We start from the raw sequence: 25,732 nt of genomic DNA on the forward strand, positions 1-25,732 counted from the left end.
CATTTTTTCATGTTTTCAAAGATCATTTCAATATAAAAATGTATACAAACATCATCTAAACGCCCTATTCTTACTATTTTTTTTAATATAAATGCATCTTTTGAATTGATGATCATCACTGGTCAAGACACTTGTAATACCTCGTTGGTCCAGCAGTGGGCCCTGGTCCACAGGTTTGGATTCACTGTGCTAGAGAACAGCATTTACACATTTGTGTCCAATGCAACAACAATGTCATGGCAGCAGATGTAAGACGGAAGGCGCCTTTTACAGTGTCACATGACAGAGGCTGGGCTGAAATCTATAAAAAAAAAAGGACCTTGGCCTTCCAGTAAACCATAAAAACCAAAGCACGGGCCGAGGGAATAAGTGTGATCTCTCTGGGTGGAGCTCAGAGTGAGGAGCACCGGCCCTATCCTGTAATTTCATGCTTTTAATCACATCCTTCACTCTGAGACGTCTGATTCTCATCATCAGACGGGAAGTCCTGTGGTGTGTGTCCCCGTCCCCTCCCCCATGACGGCACACTGACAGCTAGGTATTAACTGTGAGCCCTGGAACAAGCGATGCAAGTTAAAAATATTTAAATTCCTGCAACAGACACATTCATGTTTGAAAAGGCACGTTCTCTTCTCTACAGTCGCATAGCAACAGCACGACTCGTGTCAAGCAGCAGCTCTTGTGGAGGAGAGCAGCATCCAAATGTCTCAAAACCCAACTGTGGGAGCTGATTGGGAGAGGGGAGAGGGGAGAGGGGAGAGGGGAGAGGGGGGGACTTACGCTTTGACCATGTGATAGTCGGAGGAGTTGAAGACGTAGCCTCCAATGACCCACATGATGCCCTGGTCCACCACGGCCTTGTGGGCCGCCCTGGCCAGCCCGGCCTCCGAGTACTCCTCCCGGGTCCAGAAGGAGGAGCCGGCGGGAACCGAGACGAAGCAGTCCGGACCTGAGGACGGACCACAGACACAGGTTCAAGGCTCTGAAGCGGAGGAGGGAGGGGGGGGCTGAGTGTTTCCATAGCAGAGGGGCTGAGCAGTTCCATTAACTCATTTCTCTGCACTTATGATAAACAGGATAAACAAACCCCAACCTTTTTAGGGGGATCATAACAACAGATTGCCTCAGGGTGAGACAGAATACCAACAGAATGAATCAGCGTTAAAAAAAACCAAGAAGAAATAAGAAAAAAGAAGTGAGAAAGTTCCTGCATTAGAGGAGGAGTCATTAGAGCTGTGTGCTCTCTGTGGGTGAGAAAACCGTGATTTAATTTCTACCGATTATGAAAGGGAGCTGTGAAAGAAAAGGGCAGAGAGGTTAAAGAAGCGTTTACAGACTGATGGTGCAGGTGTGGAGAGACTTTAGTGTTAGAAATCAGATCTTCTAACTTTAGAAATAGGAGCTAATGAGCTGTGTGGAGGCTTTTTGTGATGTTTGACCCGGGTTTAACCACCAAGGCCTCACTGATTTGAGCGGACTTGCTCTTTAAAAAGACAGACTGCAGGCTGCATTCCCCTGGTACTGCTCCACGAACAATAACAGCAGCATAAACCGGAATCGCTCCTGAATGAAGGGAAAGGTTTTCTTGGCAAACGAAAGTCGTGCCAGGAACAGAAGAGAAGCTACGGCCTCTTCTCCCGTCAATATTTAATATCCCTGAGGTTTGTTGATGTTATTAATCTAATGTCCGTCCATCCCATAACCTGATCATAGACACAGATAAAAATAACTAAAACCTGCCTGGAATCAAACATTCAACCGTTGGACCGTTTAAAAGCTGCTATCGCTGCATCGTAGAGCAGAAACAGGATGTTGCCGGGGGAGTTCCTCATTGATCCTTATCAAAACAATGCAGAAGCTGCCCCACGTGACAGGAAAGGAAGTGTTATGATTCACTGCAACAATCAAGGTCACTTCACCGGCTCTGGTCAGCGGCTGAGAAAATCCCCAAGTGGCTAATTTTCTCCAATCTGACTCCAGGATCGCTAACGCAAACAAAATCACCTTTCTGCACCACATCGGCGGCGTTTTCCAGGAATAAAACCAGAGGTGGATGGACCTCAGCCTCCCTGAAACACGTCGTCTGTAGGAGGCTGAGCTGCACAAAACATCTGCTCTGATTGGACGGACATCTGTCTCTGCTTTAGCGCTGCCTGGTGCAGAGAATGAGTTCATTTAGACGATGGCAGTGCATCGAGGAGGACGTCAAGTGTGCTATTGCTGCTCTGAAACACCATGACGGGGTAATAAAGGCTAAAAAAAACAAAAAAAACACCAACTCCCTCAGCTTTGGTAATTAGATGGTGAGCTGCAGCAGCACACTGACTGAGCTGCACTTAAATTGAGCTGTTGTCTTTGCCTGTGTGGGTCGCAGCACAGCCGAGTCGTTGAAGAACCAACAGAGCGGTCAGAAGCCGCCAATGGTCCGAGTGGAGAGAGAGAAGGAGAAGAAGAAGAAGAAGAAAGACCCAGTGAGCATGACTCAGCTGAAACCGTGCAAAAACTGACACTGCAAAAAAAAACAGTCCAGTGAGTGTGACAGGTCAGAGCAGGAGGAGACACCAGGTCCAATCACCTGATTAACAGGAGGAGACACAGACAGTCAGAAACAGACACAGATCTATCTATCTATCTATCTATCTATCTATCTATCTATCTATCTATCTATCTATCTATCTATCTATCTATCTATCTATCTATCTATCTATCTACAGTAGCTATCTATCTATCTATCATTCTTTCTTCCTACCCCCTCTCTCTCTCTTTCTTTCTTTCTACCCTCTCTCTCTATCTCTTTCTATCTATCAACTTCTCTCTGCTTCTCTTCTTTCTTTCTCCCCTCTCTGTCTGTCTTTTTCTTTCTTTCTCTTTCTGTATTTCTTTCGATCTACCTCATCTGTCTGTCTTTTTACCCTCTCGCTGTCTATTTACATCTATCCTATTCTGTATCCTATTATGTTTGGGCAGGTAGCAGTGCCATGCATCGTTATCTGCTTTCTTTTTTTCCATTGTTATTATTACTACTATTATCTGTGATCTGTGGTATGTCTGTCTGTTTTTTAATGTGAGGACTACGGACGGAAACCAGCTTTGAGCTAAATCCGGCACACTTACAAGACGCCACAGCGTTAAATTGTTCATTAATGTGCACTGTCCTCGACTAATAAACAATTAAAAAAAAATCTATCTATCTATCTATCTATCTATCTATCTATCTATCTATCTATCTATCTATCTATCTATCTATCCATCCATCTACTAGTATTACAGTTAGAACAATAAACAAACTGTTATCTACTTGACTGTTTACTAGTTACTACGACTTTCACTTCACAATTACACAATCAATTTCTGTTCACATCCTCTGTCTCTGCTAAACAGAGTCTTCTACCTCCTTTCTCTCTCTCTAATCTGTTGATCTTCTCTCTGTAATAAAGTTAAAGGTCATGACCTCACCCTGTACAGGACCTGGAGATAATGTGAATTATGACACTATAAAACTAAATCTAATAACCTTACATTCCACAATCTGCATTTTGAATCATATCTTGAGCCATCAATGTGTACGACTGATAACCACCTATTAACCTATTAACCTATTTCCTATCTATTAATCATTGACTATATATCTACAATATATCTCTTTATTTTGGACTTTATGGCTCAGGGAGTTTCTCCACTGAACAGCGGCTACACAGAAACTTGACCTCTTTGTGAAACACACTGGTTTCATGCTCTGCACCGTAACTCTGTTAAATTGCATCATCCTTATCAAATAAAATAAAAAAAGAAGACTTTAAATAGTTTTCTACTCTGTGATACCCTGTGATCCCCTTCAGGAGATTTTCACAGTGGTATCCACACTGTGGGAGAATCATTAACCCTGCTCCTAAAATAAAATTAAAAAAAACTTTTTCAACACATAACTCCATAAAATCTATTTTTTAAAACTGGAATTAGCCTCGAGTCTCGTCTGGAAACTCTCCCTCACCGCTGAATAGCAGGGTGGGGTCATCAGGCAGAGCGAGGCCAAGACAAATAATCCTCAAACTAAACATTTTTCTTCCTGAGTTGTTTGGTTTCTACCTCCTTATGTATAAATATATACGAGCCGTGTCTCTGAGCGCCGTGAGCCAGTTTTAGGAGGAGATACGACGGGAAACTTAATCAGATTATTTGACTACTTCAGTCATAAATTAGCCGGATAATCAGACTTAATTGACATTTCTTTTCATGTCACTCCTTCTATATGAATCGGTGCAAAAGTCGAAGATGTGGGCGAAGACTCAGTGGTCTGGAACCGAGCTAATTATATGGTCTCTAGTATCCCAGCTCCTCTCAGCTCTAATCACTTTATGCTGCCTGACTGTGATCCAACAGCTCTGTATCGCGCCGACACACGCTGAGCAGAGTTGTTGCATCTAATCTACAGTTTCTTTATGACTGAAAGCACCAGACCTGCTCCACAGAATAGTGAAGGAGGCAACGGAGAATGGATTTCCACAGATATCCTGCATTAATAATCCTGGATGGTGAGAGTGAATCTTGGCAGCCATATTTATGATTACACACCCCCGGGAGCGGAGCCACTCTTCATTCTGTTCACGGAGCGCAGACCCGGTAGAAAGCTTATTTTAGTCACAGAGGAGGGGTTTTTCTGGCGTGTGTGTTGGCCTGCGGAGGCCGACCTGATGACAGCGTGGTTATTGAAACCAGCGCAGTGATGAGACAATGAGGTCACGTCAGCGGCATCCGCTGCTGCTGCACCAACCCACCTTGCCATGTGTCAAGGAAGTTTTGGTGTGATCTTGGATCTCATTTTTTTGGTGCTGCTAACTCTGTCTACTCCCTTACCTTTAAAGATATAATTTGTTACTACATTAATCCAGAAGATCGCGCTCTTGAACACCTGATGAATTTTATCATCATTTACTCAAAGTTCTTTATTCACAAACAAAAATTCGCTAATTCTGTACCTAAATTCGCTCCTTTTTTACTTGAACTAAACTCATTCATTAATTCATTTTCTATACCGCTTATCCTGTACTAGGGTCACGGGTGAGCTGGTGCCTATCTCAGCTAACTAACGAACTAAACTCTCTGTTTAAATCTCTCTATTTGATCAACAACAAGAAAAGCAATACATTACTGGACAATTATGAAAAGTATTTCCCCGAAACCTCTGACTAACCCTTTATTAATATCTATTTTTTTTCTTTTTTTTTTAATTATTATTTTTCTTTTATTTTATGTATCATCCTTGTTGTACCTATCGCTGACTTATTTTTATTTATTTATTCTTCTTACTACTAGTATTATTATTTTATTATTTTCAAGCTATATTTTATAAATTACTGTATTATTGTACTGTCCCTTTGTACTTTTTGATGTGCTGTTACACAGGAACGTATACCTTGTTGGTTTTGTAAAATTTGTTCAATGAAAAAAATTTTAAAAAACAACCCACCTTGCCATCCGGCGCTGCAGACGCACGCCTTGTCCTCGCAGCGCCCTCGCTCGGGGTAGCCGCAGTCGGCCAGGCAGTACGGGACGTCGCAGGCCTCTCCCTTCCAGTTGTCCTCGCAATCGCACTGCACCGAGCCGCCGGAGGCTCCCACGCGACACTCGCCGCGGCCTGAGCAGTTGTTGGGACATGTATTCACCCTGGGAGGAGGGAAGGACAGAGGATAAACTGAGATTCAACTCTGTGATAAATAAAACATCACGAACACCTTTTCGTTGGCTTTGGTGCAGGAGGAGAGGCTCAGCTGTCTGCAGGCTTTACAGCTCAAAACGCTGCAGACAGATGAATGCATTGTTACCGTCCTGGCTTCCACCTCATCAGTTGGTCCAGCACCTGCCTCAACACTTGTCAGTCCTCTCAGAGGGACGTCTGCAGCGGGACAGCATCCAGCGAGAGGCCGAGGTAACTGACAGACACAGAGTGACCGCGGGGCAGCGAGGAGCAGATGGCAAACACAACCCGATCTGCAGCAGCAGCAGCAACAGCAACAACACTGATGCTGCTGATGCTCTGTGTGTTTCTGTTGCACACTTATGTTTCTTCTCTCAACGCCCAGTTGTTGCGATTCTGTGCCACTGATCAAGCTTCCTCTTCCCTGAGTCACACAAACCTCACGCTGATGGAATCGGACACAGACAGCTGCACAGAAACATCTGTCCAGACCAGCAATCATAACAAAACAAAACAAAAAATCTAGTGTCTCCATCGGTGGTGAATCAGGCGTCGCTGCAGGAACTCCCCGTGTGACTTTCCAGTGGAGCTCAGCTCTCTGTCCCAGTTCAACACTGAACATCATTAGCAGGTTCTGTTGCTTCCATAGGGAATAATTGATAGGACTTTATCAGACCAAATCTCTAAGGAAGGTGGATGTAATGAGAGAAGCCTTAGAGGATTTTGTTAAAGAGTGGTCCCCTCATTAATAGGTATTTTGGTTGTGAGTGGTCATTTATTCCTTATAAACCCCCTTATTTCATTTAATTAGGTCTTTTTATGTGTTGTTTTTGTTTGTTCTGTCTGTTTGGTGTTACATGTTGGGCAGCGTGTATGTTAAATAAAATAAAAAGAGGTTTTGTGCATGTTCGTTGTTCACATGAGAGAAAAAAAATGACTTTTTAGCAGTGCACAAAAAACTCACATCTGGAAAAAATCTTCTTGGGGAGTTTGGAAAAACAAAAACTAGTAAAGTAATCTGTCTTTAGCAACAAAAAAAAACACTTTTTGTGGAGTTTAACTGGTGCTCGCTTTCACAGCCGATGATTTATGTCCATTGGCACGAATATCGCTGCCTTTTCCTGTTAGTACAAGGAAAAGTACATTGATTTCTTCCAGGCTGAATGCAAATAAGCAGCAACACCGTGTAGCGTGCAACTAAGACACGACAGCTGCCTCCACCGCCACCACTTTACACTGGCACCAGTTGGAGCCCAGAGTCAGACCCAGAATACATTCATCAGTACCGATAAAAACATTTTTTGGACAAAGCTGGGCTGCAGAATATTTGTTCAAACAGATCCAAGGCCGCTCTACTCTGTGAGGTGTTCTGCAAGGAAACTAAAAGTTGTGTTTGTATTTAGTGTTTCACAACAAAACCCATTGTGTGTGTCCTCGAGACCACATAAATATTTTAAAACGCCATTAATGTTAATGCTTCTGCTTTGGTGTTTGGTTTTTTGGTGGTGGTGGTGGTGGTGGTGGTGGTGCGGGCATTGCAACATGTGTTGGCACTGCACAAATACCACCGACAACATTCAGTCCTGATGTGTGCACGCAAGATACTACACAAAAACCAAGGATGCCTCCGAAAATCACTGCTGCACAGCCGGTGGAGAGACGGAGGGAAGAAAAGCAGGAATAAAACCGTTTGTAATCTTTCCTATAAACAAGTCAGAGCCCAAAGTTTTGAAAAAACTCAAATAAACTCCACAAAAAAAAAAAAAAACAAGATTATCCATCAAAGCCTGAGAGGAGAGGAGCTGAAGTGAGCTGTTGGTATTTTCTTGTTCAGGAGGAGACGGACGACACAAAGGGCCCGCCGTTGGTTTTTTTTATTTTTATCTTTTCATGTTCCTTCAGTCTGATGATGGTTTGATGTTTTTTCGGCTCCTCCACCTTTTTTCCCAGACACCAAAGACTGAGATAGAGGGGGGATGAACGGGGTGGGCTGGGGGCCGGGGGCACTTTCGCTTTCATCCTGACTCTGTTTCTCAAACCCAACTTCAATCCTATCACTATGGCGACGGCACAAATGAGCGAGGGGGGGGGGGGGGGGGGGGGAACGCAAGGAGGTCCGTTGTGTCCTTCTGCAGATGTTTGGAAGAAAAACCAACTCCACTTTGGTTTTTTAGAAAATACTGTTTCTTTCTCTGACTCACGACGGTTTAGTTTGCGGCTCCGGTTTCTTGCATCGATACGCAGATATGTTGCAGATTAAAGGAATGTCATTACATTTGTGAGTCAGTGTGGGCAGATTCTGTGATTACAGATCTGAAGCGGGCATGGATGAAGGGAACAAACTTTCTTTTCCTTTTCTTTTTTTGCTGCAAAAACGTCCGAATTGCTCCCTGAAAAATGGATGTCCAGAAACAGGACTAATGGCCGGAGCTGAAGACGGAGAGAGGACACGGTGCAGGACACACATGACGTCATGCAGGAGAGAAAACTGGACGAAAATCCTCAATTTATAAACCGAGAGATCATCAGAAACGGAGACAAAGAAGAAGAAAAAACCAGGAGGTCATTTAAAAAATGAAAAACAAGGAGAGAGGAACATTAATTATCTGATGTAGTCGTGGCAACATGAACATGTTCAAAGTCTCCTCCGCCTCTTTACAGTTTTGCAGCATGAGTCAGTCCAGCAGCTGGTGGCAACTGATTTATATTTGATGTATTTTTAAGTTTTCCATGCAGCACCACAGTTACATCGTACACAGTTACAGTATATGTGTTGTGATTTAATCATATTTATGGATCTAAAGGAGCAATTTGTTAGTTTTACTGTGGCAATGACAAGATGCTTGGCTCTGTAGCCATAAGAAAAACTTAGAGATAAGATAACATATTCCTATATATTTTATGTTTAAATTGTCCCTGTAAATTGTATTTTTGGTGCCTTTTTGTATGTAAATAGTATAACATATGTTTATGTTCGTCTTTATGTTATCTGTCGACGTCTTAAAACCAGACCTTGATGACCCTGATGAAGGCTATGAGCCGAAACACATCAGTCAAATAAAGTTGTCTTCTTTTGTTTAAAGTGTTGCTGCAGCTTTTTTGTTCTTTTCAGGTATTCTGGATTCTCCATGCACCTTGTTAACAGGTGAAGTTATACCAGATCCCTCTACTCTACTCCTTAAAACCAGGGCAAAATCTTTGTACAAACATACAAAGTTTCTGATTCTGACTAAAAGCTTGTCAGTAAATCAGTAAACATAAGTATGGGTGTGCCTCAGAGGGGTCAATGGTGTACTGTACACTGTAAAGTAGATGAACTAACACATGTGACCTTTGACCTCTTTGCAGCTCTGAAATGCTGCAACAGCAAAACATAGAGGAACCTGTTTTAATGTTTCAATCTGTGAAGTTTCAATACTAAAATAGGGGAATTTTATTTAGAAATCCCCTCAGTGAATCTACAAAATAGGAAAATAAATCATAAAACTCCCCAAGGATTCCCCATGACTTCTATTGTTTACTTTGGCTGCTTTAAAGTTTGAATTGGATTTTACAAGAACTCTCCAAATCTAAAACCCACTGAATGTTTTTTTTCCATCAGAGGGAAAACTCTCAAATCAATAGATTTAGGTTATAAAATATATGTGCCAGTGCGCGGGCTGAATCATGCAGAAAGTGATAGGTGTGTATGCGTCATCATGTTCCAAAGGAAGAAGTGTGTGAAGTGTGTGAAGTGGGTCCTCCACCTTGTTAAGTCTCCACCAAACTGGATTGATTTACACGCTGAGGGGTCTCGTCCCGGGGATCAGGTGTCTGTCATTCAGATTCTTGGTCTGGCAGCAGCACACACTCGGCTGCAGAGGATTACGCAGCGCTGAGATGTGAGGAAACTCCCTTCGCAATCAACGAGAGGTCCGAGAGTTTGATTCAAGACCAACACATTTTGTGGAACTCCTTCCGTGTCCCTGTGTGGTTGTGGGTTTGTCTCACCTGTAGGAGATGTTGAAGCCGGTCAGGTTGTAGGCAGCGTCGCTGAAGAAGTGCAGCAGAGCGTAGCCGGACTGAGACACCACCTCAGGAACCGTCTCGTTCCCGTAACGCTCAGGAACAATCAGACCGCTGCAACGACAACAAGAAAAGTCCAGTTTAGAGCTGTCAGTGAAGGCACCATGACAGTTCTTTGTTTGTTTGTGTCATAATTTAATGTTTTAATCGTTGTTAACCAAGGTGGATTTCCCCCTACAACCTTAAAACACTCTTATCAGTCTTACAATCACATGATCTAAATCAGGGCTAAATACAGTATCACACCTTTTTAAATAAAGTTTAAATGTGTCACTAGGTTGTTGTGCATTGTCAGCATCATAAGTGTTGTGTTGCTGCAGAGACGTGCTGAACAACAAATCATATTCTCAAGAGGTAAAGGCTCATGTTTGTTTGTTAAAGACCCAACGTCACATGGGATAAAAAGTGAAAGTAAAAATGACCGTTCACCCTGAAATCACAACATCTGCATATAATTAAATCACAAATATGATATTTAATGCTAATCATTCAGGCTTGACCTAAATCATAGTTTGGAGAAACCAAAGTTTGGCAGTGAAATTTATGAAATTAGTCAAAGTGAAAGGTGAATTCCTCTTCACTGTTCTCAGATCTCCAGTGAACTGGACGCACCTGAACGCAGCGAGCAGAGGAGCGTAGATGGAGTCTCCGTCGTACACGTACAGGTGGTCCCAGCTGCACTCAGTGGCAAAGTGGTTGAACCGCAATCTGAGTACGGTGTTGGGCCTGGAAAACACACAGACACACACAGAGGAAGACCATGAGAAGAGACTTTAACTCTGATCAAACCCCATTAAAACTGTTTATTTGCTGCATTCACATAAAGAACACAATGGATGTTTAACACAGTGTGTAAAGACTGAACATGTGACCCGCTCCGTCTCCCTCAAAGTTCATGAAACAAGCCCACACTTGTAGTTCAGACGAGTCCTGTCGTCCAGATTTACTCTTTTACTCTTCAACATCTGCGAACACTGGGATTCTTTCTTAACACTGGACCAGACGCCAGACTAAAATACAGTTTCCAAAGAAACGGCTAATTATTTGTGAATTATTTGGCAATTTTAACAACAACCCTCAAGGAAAATAACTTTTTGTTTTTTTTCCAGAGTTTTTTCCACAGAAGTGTAGAGAGATGATAAAGAGCATTCCACTTTTCTTTGGGAAAATAACAGATCCTTCACTCACTGACACCAGTCCTTCAATAAAAAGGGTTAAATATTTATAATAAAAACCCATAAATCCTTGTTTTCTGACCTCGGCTTTTGTGGAAAGTTACTGTTTCACCAGCTCAAGTGTCTGTTTTCATAACGCACCACCCTCTGTCTCCACGGCAGCTGGATGAATCAGAGTGTAAGAACATGAGAGGAGATGGATAATTAACTCGCTGATCCTGCAAAACTACCTCCACCGTTTGTCTGTCTGACTCTGTGTTTATGTTTAAAGGAGCTGCACGTAAGAAATGTATGATAGTAATCATAAAATCACCAGAATATTCACATTTAAACATTGTATTTGCTGCACACAAATCATGTTTATGTTTTGATTTTGTGTTTTGTCCTGTTGCACTGCCCACTGCTACTGTATTTCCCAATCACCATGTCAATAGCAGTATCTAGGCATCCAGGTTGCCAGTTTCCACTGAGCTGCAGCTACAAGCACTGGGGATTATGTCTGATATTACTAATATTAAAAGATTTCGCTATGACTCTCAGACACGTCTTGACAAAAGCAGAAATAAAACGATGACGAGATGTGTTTGAAAGATGGAGACGGCTAAAAGTTTGAGCTTTTTGCACAATAATGAGTTTTCCCAGTGCATGTTTACAGTTTTATCTGATTCATTTCCTTCTGTTACTACATCATCACGGCTCCGTTGACATAGAGTTTTGGCTACAAATTTAATTTAATTTTCTATTCTTTCCCTGATCACCTGTGTTTTTCTGCTGCTCTGCAAAGTCAAACTCCAGCTGCTCAAACCTGACGATGAGCTTTTTATGTTTTTTTTTTTTTTTCACAGTCTGGGGCTCAGCCTGAGAGTTTTCAGCAGAAAAACAAGCTCGTTTCATCTTCTACTTTAGATTCAAGACGTTCATGGGTTCTTAAAAATGGGTTAGCTCTAAATTTGGTTAAGATGGCAAAATGAAATCATTGAAAAAGAGGAGGGAAGAAAGACAAAGGGCCATTTAGCGTGTCTACGATGAGGCCACATGCTATACAGGAAATGTTATGAATAGTCACATTTTTCTCCTCAAAATTTTATTTATTAGAGTGAAGTGGTCACCCCCTTCCTCCCTTTCCTCCCCCTCCCTCCCTGCATAAAGGGAGGAATGGCGGAAGCCTGGAGGTTTGATCAGAGTTAGACTTGTGACAGATTCAAAACTGTGGAGTGACTTCAGATCTGACACAGAGAAAAAACGACTGATTCAAGATCTGTCGGAGCAAATTATTCTATTATTTTTAGATTATTAGCACTATTTTTTTAATTATTGCCATCTTAATTAATATAGTTTTACCATTTTATTCCCTCTTTGCTTTATTTATATATTAATATATCCTTTATCGTTTTTTGCCATTTAATTTTTCTATCATCTTATGACCTGAACAGTTATTTGCTAATTTATTTTCTTTAACTTATTTTTATCCATTCTCTAGTGATTCCTCATTTTAACTTGTTGACTATAAGAAAGCATTTCCTGTGCGTTTTTTAATTCCATATGCGTACGACTTACTAATTGTGTAAATAGTTTATAAATGGTTTTTTTGTATTTTGTAATCAGTGCGTCATTAAAGAAAAAGAGCTTGCTCTCAACAGGTTTCTGTCTATCTAGTCATCTATGTATGTGTGTGTGTGTGTGTGTGTGTGTGTTTGTGTGTGGGAGGAGGTGGGATATCTTTTGTTGTCTATTGTTTAACTATGTAAAGCACTTTGCCTCTGCATGTTTTATAAATAAAGTTTGATTGACTGATTGAAGGTTTCCCATCATGTCACCGTCCAATCAGCTGAAGTCACGTCAGAGGAACTCCACAGTGAACATACGTCTGCAGGTCCAACTGTACCAAATTCCTTTATTAAAGGGATAGTTCACCCAAAATTCAAATTTTTTCATCCACAAAGACACACCAAAAAACATCCAAATACCTCCATAGGGCTCGTCTGTAATGTCCCTCTTGTATTGAAGCCCCAACATGAGAAATTGTTCCGAAAAAAATTAAATAAGTCTATATTTTAAGCTTGTTTGAAGCTCCCAGTGTCTCAGTTCACTGCTCTTCCTGTGTCAGCAGAACAATTTCTCATGTCAGGGCTTCAAGACAAGAGGGACATTACAGACGAGCAGTATGGAGGTATTTGGATGTTTTTTGGTGTGTCTTTTTGGACAAAGAAAAGTGAGGCCCATTCACAACCACTAAATGGACAAATACTGCTGTGCGGACCCCCCCGTAACTCCGAGAAGGCACGGAGGACTCTGAAACTTCTCCCAGCCCTTAGTCGACATGAGGTTGAGTAGATAATGAGTGAAATTTGAATTTTGGGTGAACTATCCCTTTAAAGTATTATTTGATGCGTTAACCTCCAGTTACGACTCAGGCCGCGGTCGGAGGACAGAAAATAAACGTCCCATTAGAACGTAATGAAAACGCTGGACCGGTGATTAGAGACGCCATCCAGGAACAGGAAGGTCACGAGTTCAAATCCCTGCAGCAGCTACAACAGTAAAACTCCCATCCCATCGAGGAGGAGGAGGAGGAGGAGGAGGAGGGACAGTTAGGAGTGTGACGTGCTGAGTCCTGAGCAGTTGCGTTGGCCGGATGCCTGAAATGTAAATGTAATCAAACGGCGTCGGTTTGGAGGAGCTGGCAGGCGGAAGAATTAAGGATCACGGCTGTGAATCGATGCTCTGTGGTCTAAACCCTGTCGCTGGGCTTCTGCTGACTTTAACAATACACAAGCTGTATTGAATTCCTCACAGTTACTTTGCCATTCGTTTTCATCCATCATCCTCCTGATACTCTGTACCCCCTCACCCCCCTCCTCTTCCTCCTCCTCCTCCCAGTGTAGACTGTGTATATAATCATCATTATGGGCACCTTTGAAATATGCTGTATATTTATAATATCGAGTTGCAGCCTCGGTGTTCACAGTCCATCGCTCAGCTGTCTGAAGGTTTTAGGAATCTTTTCCTTTACTGTTTTTATTAAGCTGATTTAATGAGTGGGATCAATAAGAGGGGATCAGTTTCATGCTGTGTTTCTGCAGCCTTTGTTCAGTCACAGTGTGTGTGTGAGGATTTTGGCAGCGAAGACGTTCGACCACATCAAGACATCATCTGAAAAATCCATTTAAATTATTTCTGGATCAAAAGCTGTGATGTTTAAACTTCAGCAGAGTGAATACAAACAGAGTTTTGTCCTCTGCAGGCTCCTGTACTACTCTGTACTTACTGTCCTTCGATCAGCCACGTGCACTTGGTCTTGTACTTGTAGTTTCCTGGTCCGTCGGTCAGATACCCGGAGGGCCCCGTCAGCCTGGACAGAGACAGAGACACAGAGAGAGAGAGGAGACGTTCAAGGTTACAAATGAAGATGTCGCGTTTATTATTATTCTAAACGAGTTGAAACCATGGAAACAGTGTCATCTGCTCAGAGTCAGAGACACAAAACAAGAGGAGGAGGAGGAGGGTGAACTGATGCTGGTGGAAATCATCAATTTGACAGAAAAATGGTTTTAATCAAAGTGTTGACAAGTCTCATTTAGGTTTTTAATGCAAAATAACTCACTGAACTAACAGTTTTATTTCTAATAATTAATCAGAGACACCCAGACGACATCAACCGCTCCATAATTAATCATCTTTAATGATTGTTTCTATATATTCACATTTGTTTTCCCATCACAGAACTCATCTGGCTGCATCATCACTGTAGTCCAACACCTGCTATGCAGAATTACGGCTACGTAGCCATAGACTGTGAGCATGTGTTAGCATTATCATGTGAGCTTGTTAGCATTTAGCTGCTGTGGCTAACAACAGCTGCTTTGACACATTTACAGGCAGAAGCACAGAAATAATTTGTGCAACTGACAAAAGAAAATGAATAAGCAACATTTATGACTTAAACAGTTTCAGTTCCACAAAGATTTTTTTCCATCGTCACCGTATCACATAACTTTTTTTCACACATTCATCATGTTTATGCCACTTTAGGTGTTTTTCACATTTTTTACTTCGTCAGCTTCCAAGCAGATGTTATTATGACTTTATTTCTTGTAATATCTTAATGTTAAAAACTGTGAACTGTGTAAAGAAAAACAGGAACATGTGTGGAGGACGGTGCAGGATTTTATTGTGTCATAGTTGCAGCAGAACTAAAGCCGATACTAAAAAGCAGCAGCAGCTCTAAAACCTCATTTACTGTAAATATTTCCTGCACTAGATCTGTGGGAACTCTTTATTATAACTACACACTATGAAGCATTAGTTCAGCTTTATTAAAATACTTTATCATTTTTTCAAGCATTCTTCTTACTTAATCAGTATCTTAATCACTTTGACACTTAATAAATGATGTTATGTTATTGATATAACAGCTGATTTATAAATGTTGTCAATAGAATCAGTTAACACATTAAAGATCAACTTTTTGAACATTTATAACGCATCAATGTAGGAAGAATGCTGCATAAATGATGAATTAACTATTTAATAATGTTGAACTAATGTTCAATACTGTGTAGTTAGTTACCCAACAGTGACGTGTGTTTCAGCAGCGATACCACAGAAATGACAACACATGACATGACGCTGTTACACAAGAGCCGGTCAGCAGAAAGAGTGTGTGTGTGTGCAGGTAAACACAAACTTGTGTCACTTCACCTGAGTGCACACACAGCTGCGGTGGGCAGGGCGGCCAAAGGCCTGAGAATGATTAAACCTCACAGCAGATGATTATCAGCAGCCACTAACAGCAGTAAAGTACAGTGTTACTGCCTGATCAATTCCTGCCTGATGACACAGCAGCAGAGAGGAGCTGCAGCTCACAGGGGACACTTAGACGCACTCGGAGATTGTATCATTACTGATGTAGGTCTCAGGGTGCCATGACTCTGCTAACACACCCAGTCACTGTGCAGCTTGTTCCAAAACAGTCTCTCAGCTCAGAAAGCTGCAGAGGAGCGACTCCTCCCAGACACAGGAGCACAAGTCGAGATGTGCAGATACAAACTCCACTTGCTTCATATTTGTTGCTTAAAGCCTCAGTAAGTTATTTGGCTTTTTATTAGCAAAAATCAAATATTGCTTTCATAAATAGTACGTATTTCACTTAAGTCGAATCACACCCGCATACAAATGAAAGCTTTCTCGTACCTTAGAATGAGTTGTTACAAGTCGTTACAAATACATAAGTGGGCGACGCACCGAACCGAGGCGGCCATGTTGCATCGCCATTTTTTACGTTGAGTGGCAGCGTGACCGTAGGTAACCACGGAAACTCAGCGGAGCTGTGGGCTCGGGGAGAAAGTTTACCAGGTAGCGCCTGTTAAAACTGTCACCACTGTGTAGTGTGAGGAAGGACGGAGGCACCGATGTTGCATTCAGGTGCAGTCAGGCAGACGGCCGTCGGCAAACCAACCGGATGTAATTTGTCGAGAGAGAGAGAAAGACGGTAAAACGTGGGTCAGGTAAACAATACGACATCACCATGACAACATATTGTCACGCTTGTTAATCCTGTTACATGCAGCGTCTGTTGTCTGTCTGACGTCTGCCCGATTTCACGTGAATGCAACATCAAGAATACGTCCCGATATGCAACCGCACCGCTAGATGGGGGGAATTCCGACACATTATACCTTTAAATTCCAATTTATCTTGACCTTTCATGGATGTATTCTTAAGTTAGAGGAAGTTAGAGCAGTGTCTTCTGGGGGAGATCCCTGCTCTGCCTCTCTCTGTCTGGCAGTTTATTTTTTTAATTGCATCCAGGCAACAAGTTGTGAGTCAGTGTGTGTTGTGTTGCTCTGTGCAACTTTGCGTTCAGGCTGATGATCTGATCCCAGAGCAGCCAAAGGTACCACAAGCCAACAGCCCCAGCTGTGTGTGTGTGTGTGTGTGAGAGGGGGGCCGCCGGGCAGGGAGGGAGGCTCAAGGTCCAAGGCCGAGGGTGTTGTTGTTAAGTTAATGACAACTTCACAGGGCCAAACGTATTACACTGCAACGCAACAATGCTCCGGTGCTCTCGCAGACCAAACCACTTCTCCTCATCCACAGACCTCACACCAAGCCTGAGTCTCGCTCAGTGCTGCTGTTTGCACCGATGTGTTTTAAGAGCGTGGATACACACACACACACACACACACACACACACACACACACACATCTCTCTCTCTTCACGTGTTGGGTCTCAGCGGCTGGATAACGAGCGCCAACGCTGTGATTACACGTCTCTCTCTCAGTGCTAATGCAGCCGCGGCCGGCTGGGACTCTCAGCTCCCAGCTCACAGACAAACACAGCTCTCAGAGGGCCAGAGTCAAACCAACACACACACTGACACCTCCACACATACACCAACACCTCCACTACTGCTGCTGCTACTACACAAACACCCTTCTGAAATACAAACGACACAGTAGAAACGTGTGAATGCTTTTAAAGTTTGTTCAGTTGAAAAAATGCAAACATCAATTAATCATTTGTCACCAAAAGTTTCTTTCTTATCAGAGTGATAACATCTTTCATTATTGATCAAGTAAACCAGCCATTTCTGTTTTCATGGAAACTGAACACAGACATTGTTCAGACACTTCAGACTCACACACTGTCCAAAAAAGACACATAACTGTGCTGTTATTGGAGCTTTGACTGTTTTATAAAATATTATTTGTTGAACTGAAATAAAAAGAAGCTCAATAAGTAGATCAGTAAGATACACTATAACGCATGTTCTTGTTAGTTCTGGCTATGCAAAGAACATTTGAAGAGTAAGTTCAGTCAATTTAAGTCACAGCAACTAAAATCTATACTAACGTGATGATGGGAATAAAATAAAACAAAGTCAGAAAATAAAAATAATTAACTTCTCACGTTTGCTGTCATCCCAACTCAGTGTAAGTTTGTGTTGTAGCTTCATTTGTCTTTAAAAGTGACTACAAGGAGTTTCGGAAAGTAAAGTATTTTCACACTACATTTCCCAAGAGCCTCCATGCGCACGGTGAAATCCTTGGACCCGTGCAACACGGACGAAGGCGAAAACATTTGTCAAGAATGTTTTCATTGATCAAGAATGAAAGTCGAAGGTTTGAAGACGATCAGATACCGTCGTAGTTCCGACCATAAACGATGCCAACTAGCGATCCGGCGGCGTTATTCCCTTGACCCGCCGGGCAGCGTCCACGAAACCGAAAGTAGGAAATGCTGGGCGAGTCGACCACTAAATAATTATATCAAAATAACTATAAAGACAGAACGATATATTTATTGAAAATGGAGATACATCCACATTAATATGAGACTCTTTTATAACCAATAGTAAACTCCTCTGGGTCTCTTTAACGTTGAGTCAAACCAGCCACGGCTCAGTCACTCTACTCCAGTATAAACCAGTTACATGTCTCATTTCTCTATCTCCACTGAAAACTCTGACATTTTTACAGACTTTGCTAATTTTAACTTCCTGCTGGTCACTCAGTTAAGTGACTGTGAAGAGTCGTGTCAGGACAGAAACTCAGTAAAACTGTTCCCTGCTGCAGAAGATTAGAGGAAACACCAACAGATCCGGGCGAGCCTTCGACTGATCACATTACATCTGGTTCCTTCTACACACACACACACACGCATTCAGTCATTTAGTTAATTTAACATTTTAGTAAACTAATTTAGGCCGGGGCTCCACAATAAACAGGGAGCACTAATGCTACTGACACCAGCATGTGAACAGCTTCAACATCATCATAAATTCCATTATATCCAGGCTTCAGGGTGCAAATGTTTTATTTTTAGACTAATCTTGTAAATTCTTTTAACTAATCTTGAAAATTCAATTGTTATTTGTATTCTATATATTTTTTTTGTCAATGATTAATGTGTTTGAAACTTTATGTGCTGTCATTCTTGGCCAGGTCTCTCTTGCAAAAGAGATCTTGGATCTCAATGGGACAAACCTGGTTAAATAAAGGTTATAATAATAAAATAATTTCATTCAAACCACAGACAAAGAGTGTTTGGGCCCTTCCACATTTCAAATGTCTCAAAGTGACACTGCTTTTAAGTTATATACAGAAAACAGAGCAGTTTTCAGCAAAAGTGTGTGTTTCTTCAGACTTACAGAGGTGGATATAAATTTATTAACGTATAAATGAGCAAAAAACTGTGTAGTACAACTGAGTTCACATTAATTAACAACAACACAGCAGCGGATAGGCTACATAACAACCATGTCAAACAGTCTCAGTGTGTCTGCTGGTCTCCATCTCCACTACTTCTCATGTAAACGTGTCCCAACCTGGTTGATCTTCACCCTGAGGCCAGTGTGTGTGTGTGTGTGTGTTCATGTGTCTTCACCTTGGATTTACAACATGTGACTTTAACCACCTTATCTTTCTATCTGCTGTTTAAGTTTATTATAGTTGTGTTCTTACATCATCTCACTCTGTTGTCATGGCAACTCTACACAGTCAATGTAACCAAAATCACAATATGGACAAATGCCTTTTTATTTATTTTTTTGATGAATGTGAAATGTGTCACAACAACATCGTTGTGCACTTTCAGCCCCATCGGTGTTGTGTTGTGTTGTGTTGCTATAGAGACGCCCTGGACAGCAAAGCATATTCTCATTCTCAAGACTCAGGATGTGTTTATGTAGCCTATTTGTTGGGTACAAGACCCAACAAATGAATATGAAAGAAACATTTACCACTCCTGCTCAAATTGAAACTGTAATTCCGGCTCATAATCACAATATGATGTTTTATGCATATGGAGCCCTGATGGGAACAGCCTGTTGAGTCAACATTTTCACTTTCATAGTTTTCAACCAGATGAGTGGTTTTACTCATCAGGCGCTTGGATCTTAAATTTTCAGATTAGAAACATCAGAGGAGTAAATGTCAGGTAGTTGAGTTCTCTCACATTCTGTGTCGGCTGTGAAATCACCTCTGCAGAGCTGCCGGGAAAAAAAACCCTCCTGAACATCTTGGTTCATACGTTATTAAAGAATCAAAACAATCGAAACAAAGGTGATGTCAGCTCCCTGTGTCGGTGAAACACTGACCTTAAATGTGAAACTTCTTTATTATTTATTCACGACCAACACTGAAGGAATCCAAACTGGGAACAAAGACAACAACTCCCATGATGCAACGTTACTTAATGACATCATCCAACGACATCTTTTGCTATAGTTCCTATTGAGAGACCAAACAACCCTCTAAGGCTGAGGTCTTCAACAGGGGGTCCGTGACCCCTAGGGGGTCCGCAGAGGTGCTGCAGGGGGGTCGTGGAATTTCTGGTGGATTAGACAATGTTTTATATCTTTCAGTTTCCACATTTATGTTTCAAATAAAAATGTCAATTTGATCTATGCATGATTATCATGCAGATGACAGACATTGTTGATATTGGCATTGGTATCAGTGAACAAGGTCTGTTTATAAACAGCAGAGGGACAGCTACTCTACTCACTGTACATTGTACACGTCTTGAAAAAACATGAATATATGAACCTTTGTACTATTTGAATGGCTTATTGAATGAACAAAAAAAGGCTCGCGCACATCCAGAAGTGCAGCAAGGTGCTGAGTCCAGGGAGACAAATATCAAAAAGTGCAGTGCTCGAAACGTTGTCCTTTTTAGTCCTCTAATAAATTTTTGTATATTTGGGAGCTATCACAGTGTGGCGAGTCCTTTCTTCTTTTAGTATTGAATGCACAATAACAAGCTACGTTTATCCATGGTACTGGGCCCAGTTTAACTCATTGAGTGCCGCGCTCCTTTCCAAAGTTTTAGTCAAGTGTACCGGCAATTTAGACCATTTTTGACTTTTTATGTAGAGCCATAGTGTATTCTATATTATTGCCACCAACACATACTGTAGCTCAATTGAAAGGTTTAACTTTATGCTTCAAATGACCACAAACCGTTTGTTTCTACGTGCCTCCGTTCCTGAGAAAAGTCAAGCTAAACATGGCTGGGTTTCACCAAAATCCCTCCTTTTTTTCTAGAAAAGGAGATAAAGTGTCTTTTATGAAAGGTGCGCTGTTTGTGTCTGTCGCTCTTCTGACACTCGCATTTCTGGATCAAAGGGCTCGTATAAGATAAATATATACAACAATTGTTGTTCTATTCACAAAACCACCATCGGGGGCGGGGGGGCGCCACTAAACAACAATAACACAGACGCACCGTGCCGTGTCACAGCTTCTCGCCGCGGAACGTGAGGGTCAGTCGGCCACAGCGCCTCGGGAAGACCGGTCCCGCCGGTGGTCGCGGTCCTTCTGTGGTACGGGTCGGTGGTACCGGTCTGCTTTGGCCCAGAGACCATCAGATTTTACCGCGGGAGGACTTTGGGGAGGACACGGTGTTGCTCCAGATGAAGACCGGGCGGGACAGTCGGCTGAGAGCTTCCTGTTTCTGCTCCGAGCTGCTGGAGCCTCGCGGGTGAGAGCAGAGCAGCAGCGCAGGTGAGAGCAGAGCAGCTGCGCTGCATCTGCATGCAGAACTCCGTTTGCAGAAGCTGAGTTATGATAAAAACTTCCAGATCATGAGCTGTCATGTGACTTTGATCGTCATCTATTTCAGTTCTCCTCGTCGTAGAGTCCCCAAATTTACATATAATGTGTATTAAGTAAGTATTAAGTGTCTATTTTCATAATTTAAAAAAAAAAAAGCAAAAAACGAAAAATCTCGTTTTTGGCACTCAACGCATGGGAACGAAAAACGAGAAATTACGTGGTTGGCACTCAATGAGGTATATAATATACTTTTTTTTTTTTTTTTTTAATATATTAGGGTCCCTGCTCCATCTCTCAAGACGCCTGCTCTAAGGTTTAGAGATACCCGTTAACACACACACAGTGCAGCAACCCCCTCGTTCTGCAGCCATGGAGACTGTTTTCTAAGATCTCCATTGGCTTTTAGCACCACAGCAGCTTTTTCCTCCTCGTTCTGGTCCCTGCTTCACCTGCAGCTGCTGCTTCACCTGCACCTGCATCGTCAGTTGTCGTGTCTTGTGTTGAGACCCTCTCCTTCCTCACTTTGCATGCACACGTGCACTGAGCGAGCACTGCAGGCAGCGTGCAGGCAGCGTGCAGGCAGCTAGGGAGACCGTGAGGGTAAAAATGTTGCATTTTCAACCACAGTGGTCAACAACACGCAGGAAGAGGAGGATCACTACAACAACCCAGTGATCATCATGTTCTCACACAAAGTGACCACAAGATGTTTTATCTCACACTCTCTCTCTCCAAAAAAAAAAAAAAAAACCCTGCATGCATGAGCGTCGGCCACAGCCAGTGACCGGCGTTAACTGGAGCTGGTGGCGTCTTGTAAATAATCAGCATAACAACAAATCCTTTAAAAAACACAGAAGTGGCTTGAAACAGAGGCTCAACAGAAATCTTCAGTCGGCTGCTGCCTTCATCTATTTTTGGACACGGTTCAGGCCATAAAGTGAATTTTTATGCAAAGCAAAAGTCAGAGCACAGTCTATTGACATATCATGCTCCTGGCAGATAGATTATGGTCATTTACAACCATAAGACAGTAAAAAAAATCTTATGAACAGCTCCCTTCAGGGATTTTCTTTCTCTCTTTTATATTATCATTATTCTAACCAAACATGGGGGGAATTTTAAGGAAGGAAATGTGCAGCTGAAACAGAACACAAATGACCAAAATGGAAACTGAAGTGAAACAAAGCTCCTGTTAAACAAACTAATGTCCTTGAATGTATCACAAAAAAAAAAAACACTTCTCAAAGTCTTCAATGAGTCTTTGACTGACTGATCGTTGACTATTGATCGTTTTGCGAGCAAAGGGACTCATTAAAATTTCTCTTTTTTCCGCCACTTGTTTGAAAAATGTCTGTTTATTTTCACACCAGAGTTAATTAGTGGATTTTTTTTTTCTTCAGTTTGCATTCCTAAGATAAGATGTGAATGTGACCTCTCTGCTACAACTACTGGGGCTAGCTGGTTAGCATGTGAACTTCACAAGCAACAGAAAAGGAAAAAGGATAGAAATAGAAGCAAACAAAGAAGACAGAGTCTGTTCATGTCAATGGGAGAAGAAGATCACAGATCATTCTGCTCCATAGTGACCAAAATAAATATCAGAGACATTCTCCAGGAGCTATAGATCCTCCACAGGGTCTGACATCAACATGAGCCACTCATCAGAAGAAAATCAACTTTATTTTCTGAGCTGCTTCTATATCATTGACAAACTTCTGTCAGATCTCACAACACGTCTCCTCTCTGTTGGTTTTGCTTTCACTGCTGCACACGACGCTTTGACAAATCTTGTATTTCTTTGCTTACAACTACGACAAATAATAATGTTATTACCCATGAACTTCATGTTTTGGATGGGAAACACTAACAGAGTGTGCTATGTGACTGGTATGATCTTGTAATGGGTTGATCGGATCAGGAATCAGGCCCAAATTCAAACTGTATCTAATGTTGTGTATTGTCACGTCCCGACAAAATCGATCACCACGGCGCCCACTTAGAAAACCGAAACCGTGGCACAGCCTGAGATGTGATATTATCTGTTTGGAGGATCTCTGGCACCATCACACCAGTTTGATCCAGTTGGCTTTATTGTGCAGCAGGAATCTGAGAGACCCACGTCCTCTCGACAACAACAACAACTGCTCTGCTGAACAGAAGCCGTCACCAAACCCCAGCAGCTCCAGAGTCGACCAGCAGCTGCTCACTCATCCCGTCACCAGGTCTGCATCCACACGAGCCGGCGTCATGTTCACAGTAGCTGGGATGGGATTTTATATGGAGCTAAATATTTCAATTAGAATCGGTTCAGATGTCTGAACTGAATGAAAACACCTCATTCAGAATAAACAGACACAAACCCAATGGGATTTCATTGGGTTTCAGAGGGGGTAGAGTATTTCTTTCCACAAACCGATCGAAAGTAAAATTATATCATGTAAACAGTGAAACTTAAAGGGATAGTAGCATTTTTTTAAAGTGGGGTTGTATGATCTACAAATAGCCCCTAAGTACTTTAATTGCAGTAGAAGACTCTCTGCACTCCTCCCGTTAGCAACGCCAGCCCATAGCCCTGCCCAGAGATTTACAACATATAGTGTTGTAAATGGACCCAAAAATATGGCCTATTTTCGCGGCCTAAAATAGGTTTTATGTGAAAAAAAAAAACACAGTTCCATTGTTCGCTATAATATAACTTTTACAAAGTGCAGGAAAAACGCATTTTATTTGGACCTAACCAACTCACGTATCCCTCCGCTCAGGGTTAGCGCCCGCTGATCAGCAGTTGGTTAGGTTTTCCTGCACTTTGAGGGGCTGGAGAAAATTACATTATAGCGAACAATGGAACTGTGTTTTTTTTTCGGATAAAACCTCTTTCAGGCCACGAAAATAGGCCGTTTCTTTGGGTCCGTTCACAACAATGAATGTTGTAAATCTCTGGCCAGGGCTATGGGCTGGCGTTGCTAACGGGAGGAGTGCAGAGAGTCTTCTACTGCAATTAAAGTACTTAGGGGCTATTTGTAGATCATACAACCCCACTTTATAAAAATGCTACTATCCTTTTAAGCTTGTCTGGTTGTGTTCTTTCTGCGCATGCTCCACCTCAATGTAAATGGGTAGTAACATTTCTTTACATTACATTTCATGTTTGTCAACTACTGTGCCACTAGATCTCCATCTTTGATCAGTCGCCTGATGTTTTAATTACTAGAGCTCTACCCTAACTCTCTCAACACGACCCGACTCACCAGCCCTTGCTATGAAAACATGATTTTCTTCAATTTATTTGCCTGAAAATGACATTTCATATGGAACTGTGCTCTTTTTCAGAAAGAATTGATGACTACTTGCATTGCATTTTGGGGTATTTTATCAAATTTTGCACACCGATGGTATTCTCGGGTCTATATGACCTGGCCGCCGCCATCCACCCTCGCCACACACACCCACCCTAGCTGACTCTACAGGATAAATAGTGATGATATTGTGCTTTCCAGCAAAGCCAACCGACCCCTACTGAGCTCTGTGATGTCATTGTATTCCAAAAATTAGTGCAAAATGTGTTTTTAATAAAGCTGACTTGCACGGTGAAACACAGAATTTGGTGATGACTTCATGTTGCATGCAACTAAATCGGGTAAATATGAGCCGCCAAGGGCAACGGTGTTACAACAAACAAAGAGAGCACAAGCATGTCACAGTTGACATGAAATCTTCATTCTGAATCATTTGATTAAGAATTACGAATGAAATAACGCCCGACAGCCGCTCCTTCTTGTGCAAACAGGAATCGGTGCAGCAGAGCCAAGTGGTGGAGTGGTACAGCAGCGGCACGAGAGCAGAGCAAACATGACGGTGCTGTTGAAGCTGCACAGGCTGCAGGGCGAAAGAGAGAGAGAGAGCAGCTCAGACTGAATGTAAATGCTAGAGAGGCAAAAAAAAAAAAAAAAGGGTTTTCCCTCCAGACCGTCTGGGTAGACGAGCAAAAGCTGCTGAGATGAAATTTTAAACCAATTAGGGAACGTTATGCGAGGGAAATTACGCTTTTATTGTTGTGTCCCCGTGCACCTCAGTAATGTGAGAGCTTCACATGATTCTGCACAAAGGAAATTCATCTTAATATCTAAATTATTTGCTGATGACACCGTCATTCTTTTTAGAGGACGATGAATTCCAGTATCCCAGAGGTGGAGCTTCACCATGATGCTAAATGTGATGAACAATAAATATTTGGTCCTCT

The 25,732-nt window shown here is 42.1% G+C and overlaps 1 protein-coding gene across 3 annotated transcripts in view; it reads right to left on the reverse strand.

Annotated features, from left to right (window-relative positions):
* atrn (attractin) overlaps window positions 1-25,732 on the reverse strand; it is a 161,567-nt gene that overhangs the window by 125,221 nt on the left and 10,614 nt on the right. For all 3 annotated transcript variants that reach the window (XM_083998989.1, XM_083998990.1, XM_083998991.1), the window contains 5 exons: window positions 14,204-14,287; window positions 10,373-10,486; window positions 9,686-9,814; window positions 5,468-5,664; window positions 781-949 (listed from right to left, as the gene is read on the reverse strand). In XM_083998989.1, coding sequence (XP_083855115.1) covers window positions 781-949; window positions 5,468-5,664; window positions 9,686-9,814; window positions 10,373-10,486; window positions 14,204-14,287 — 693 coding nt within the window. The remainder of the gene's footprint in view (window positions 1-780; window positions 950-5,467; window positions 5,665-9,685; window positions 9,815-10,372; window positions 10,487-14,203; window positions 14,288-25,732) is intronic.

Source organism: Trachurus trachurus (genome assembly GCF_905171665.1).
Source record: "Trachurus trachurus genome assembly, chromosome: 22".
NCBI lineage: Eukaryota > Metazoa > Chordata > Actinopteri > Carangiformes > Carangidae > Trachurus > Trachurus trachurus.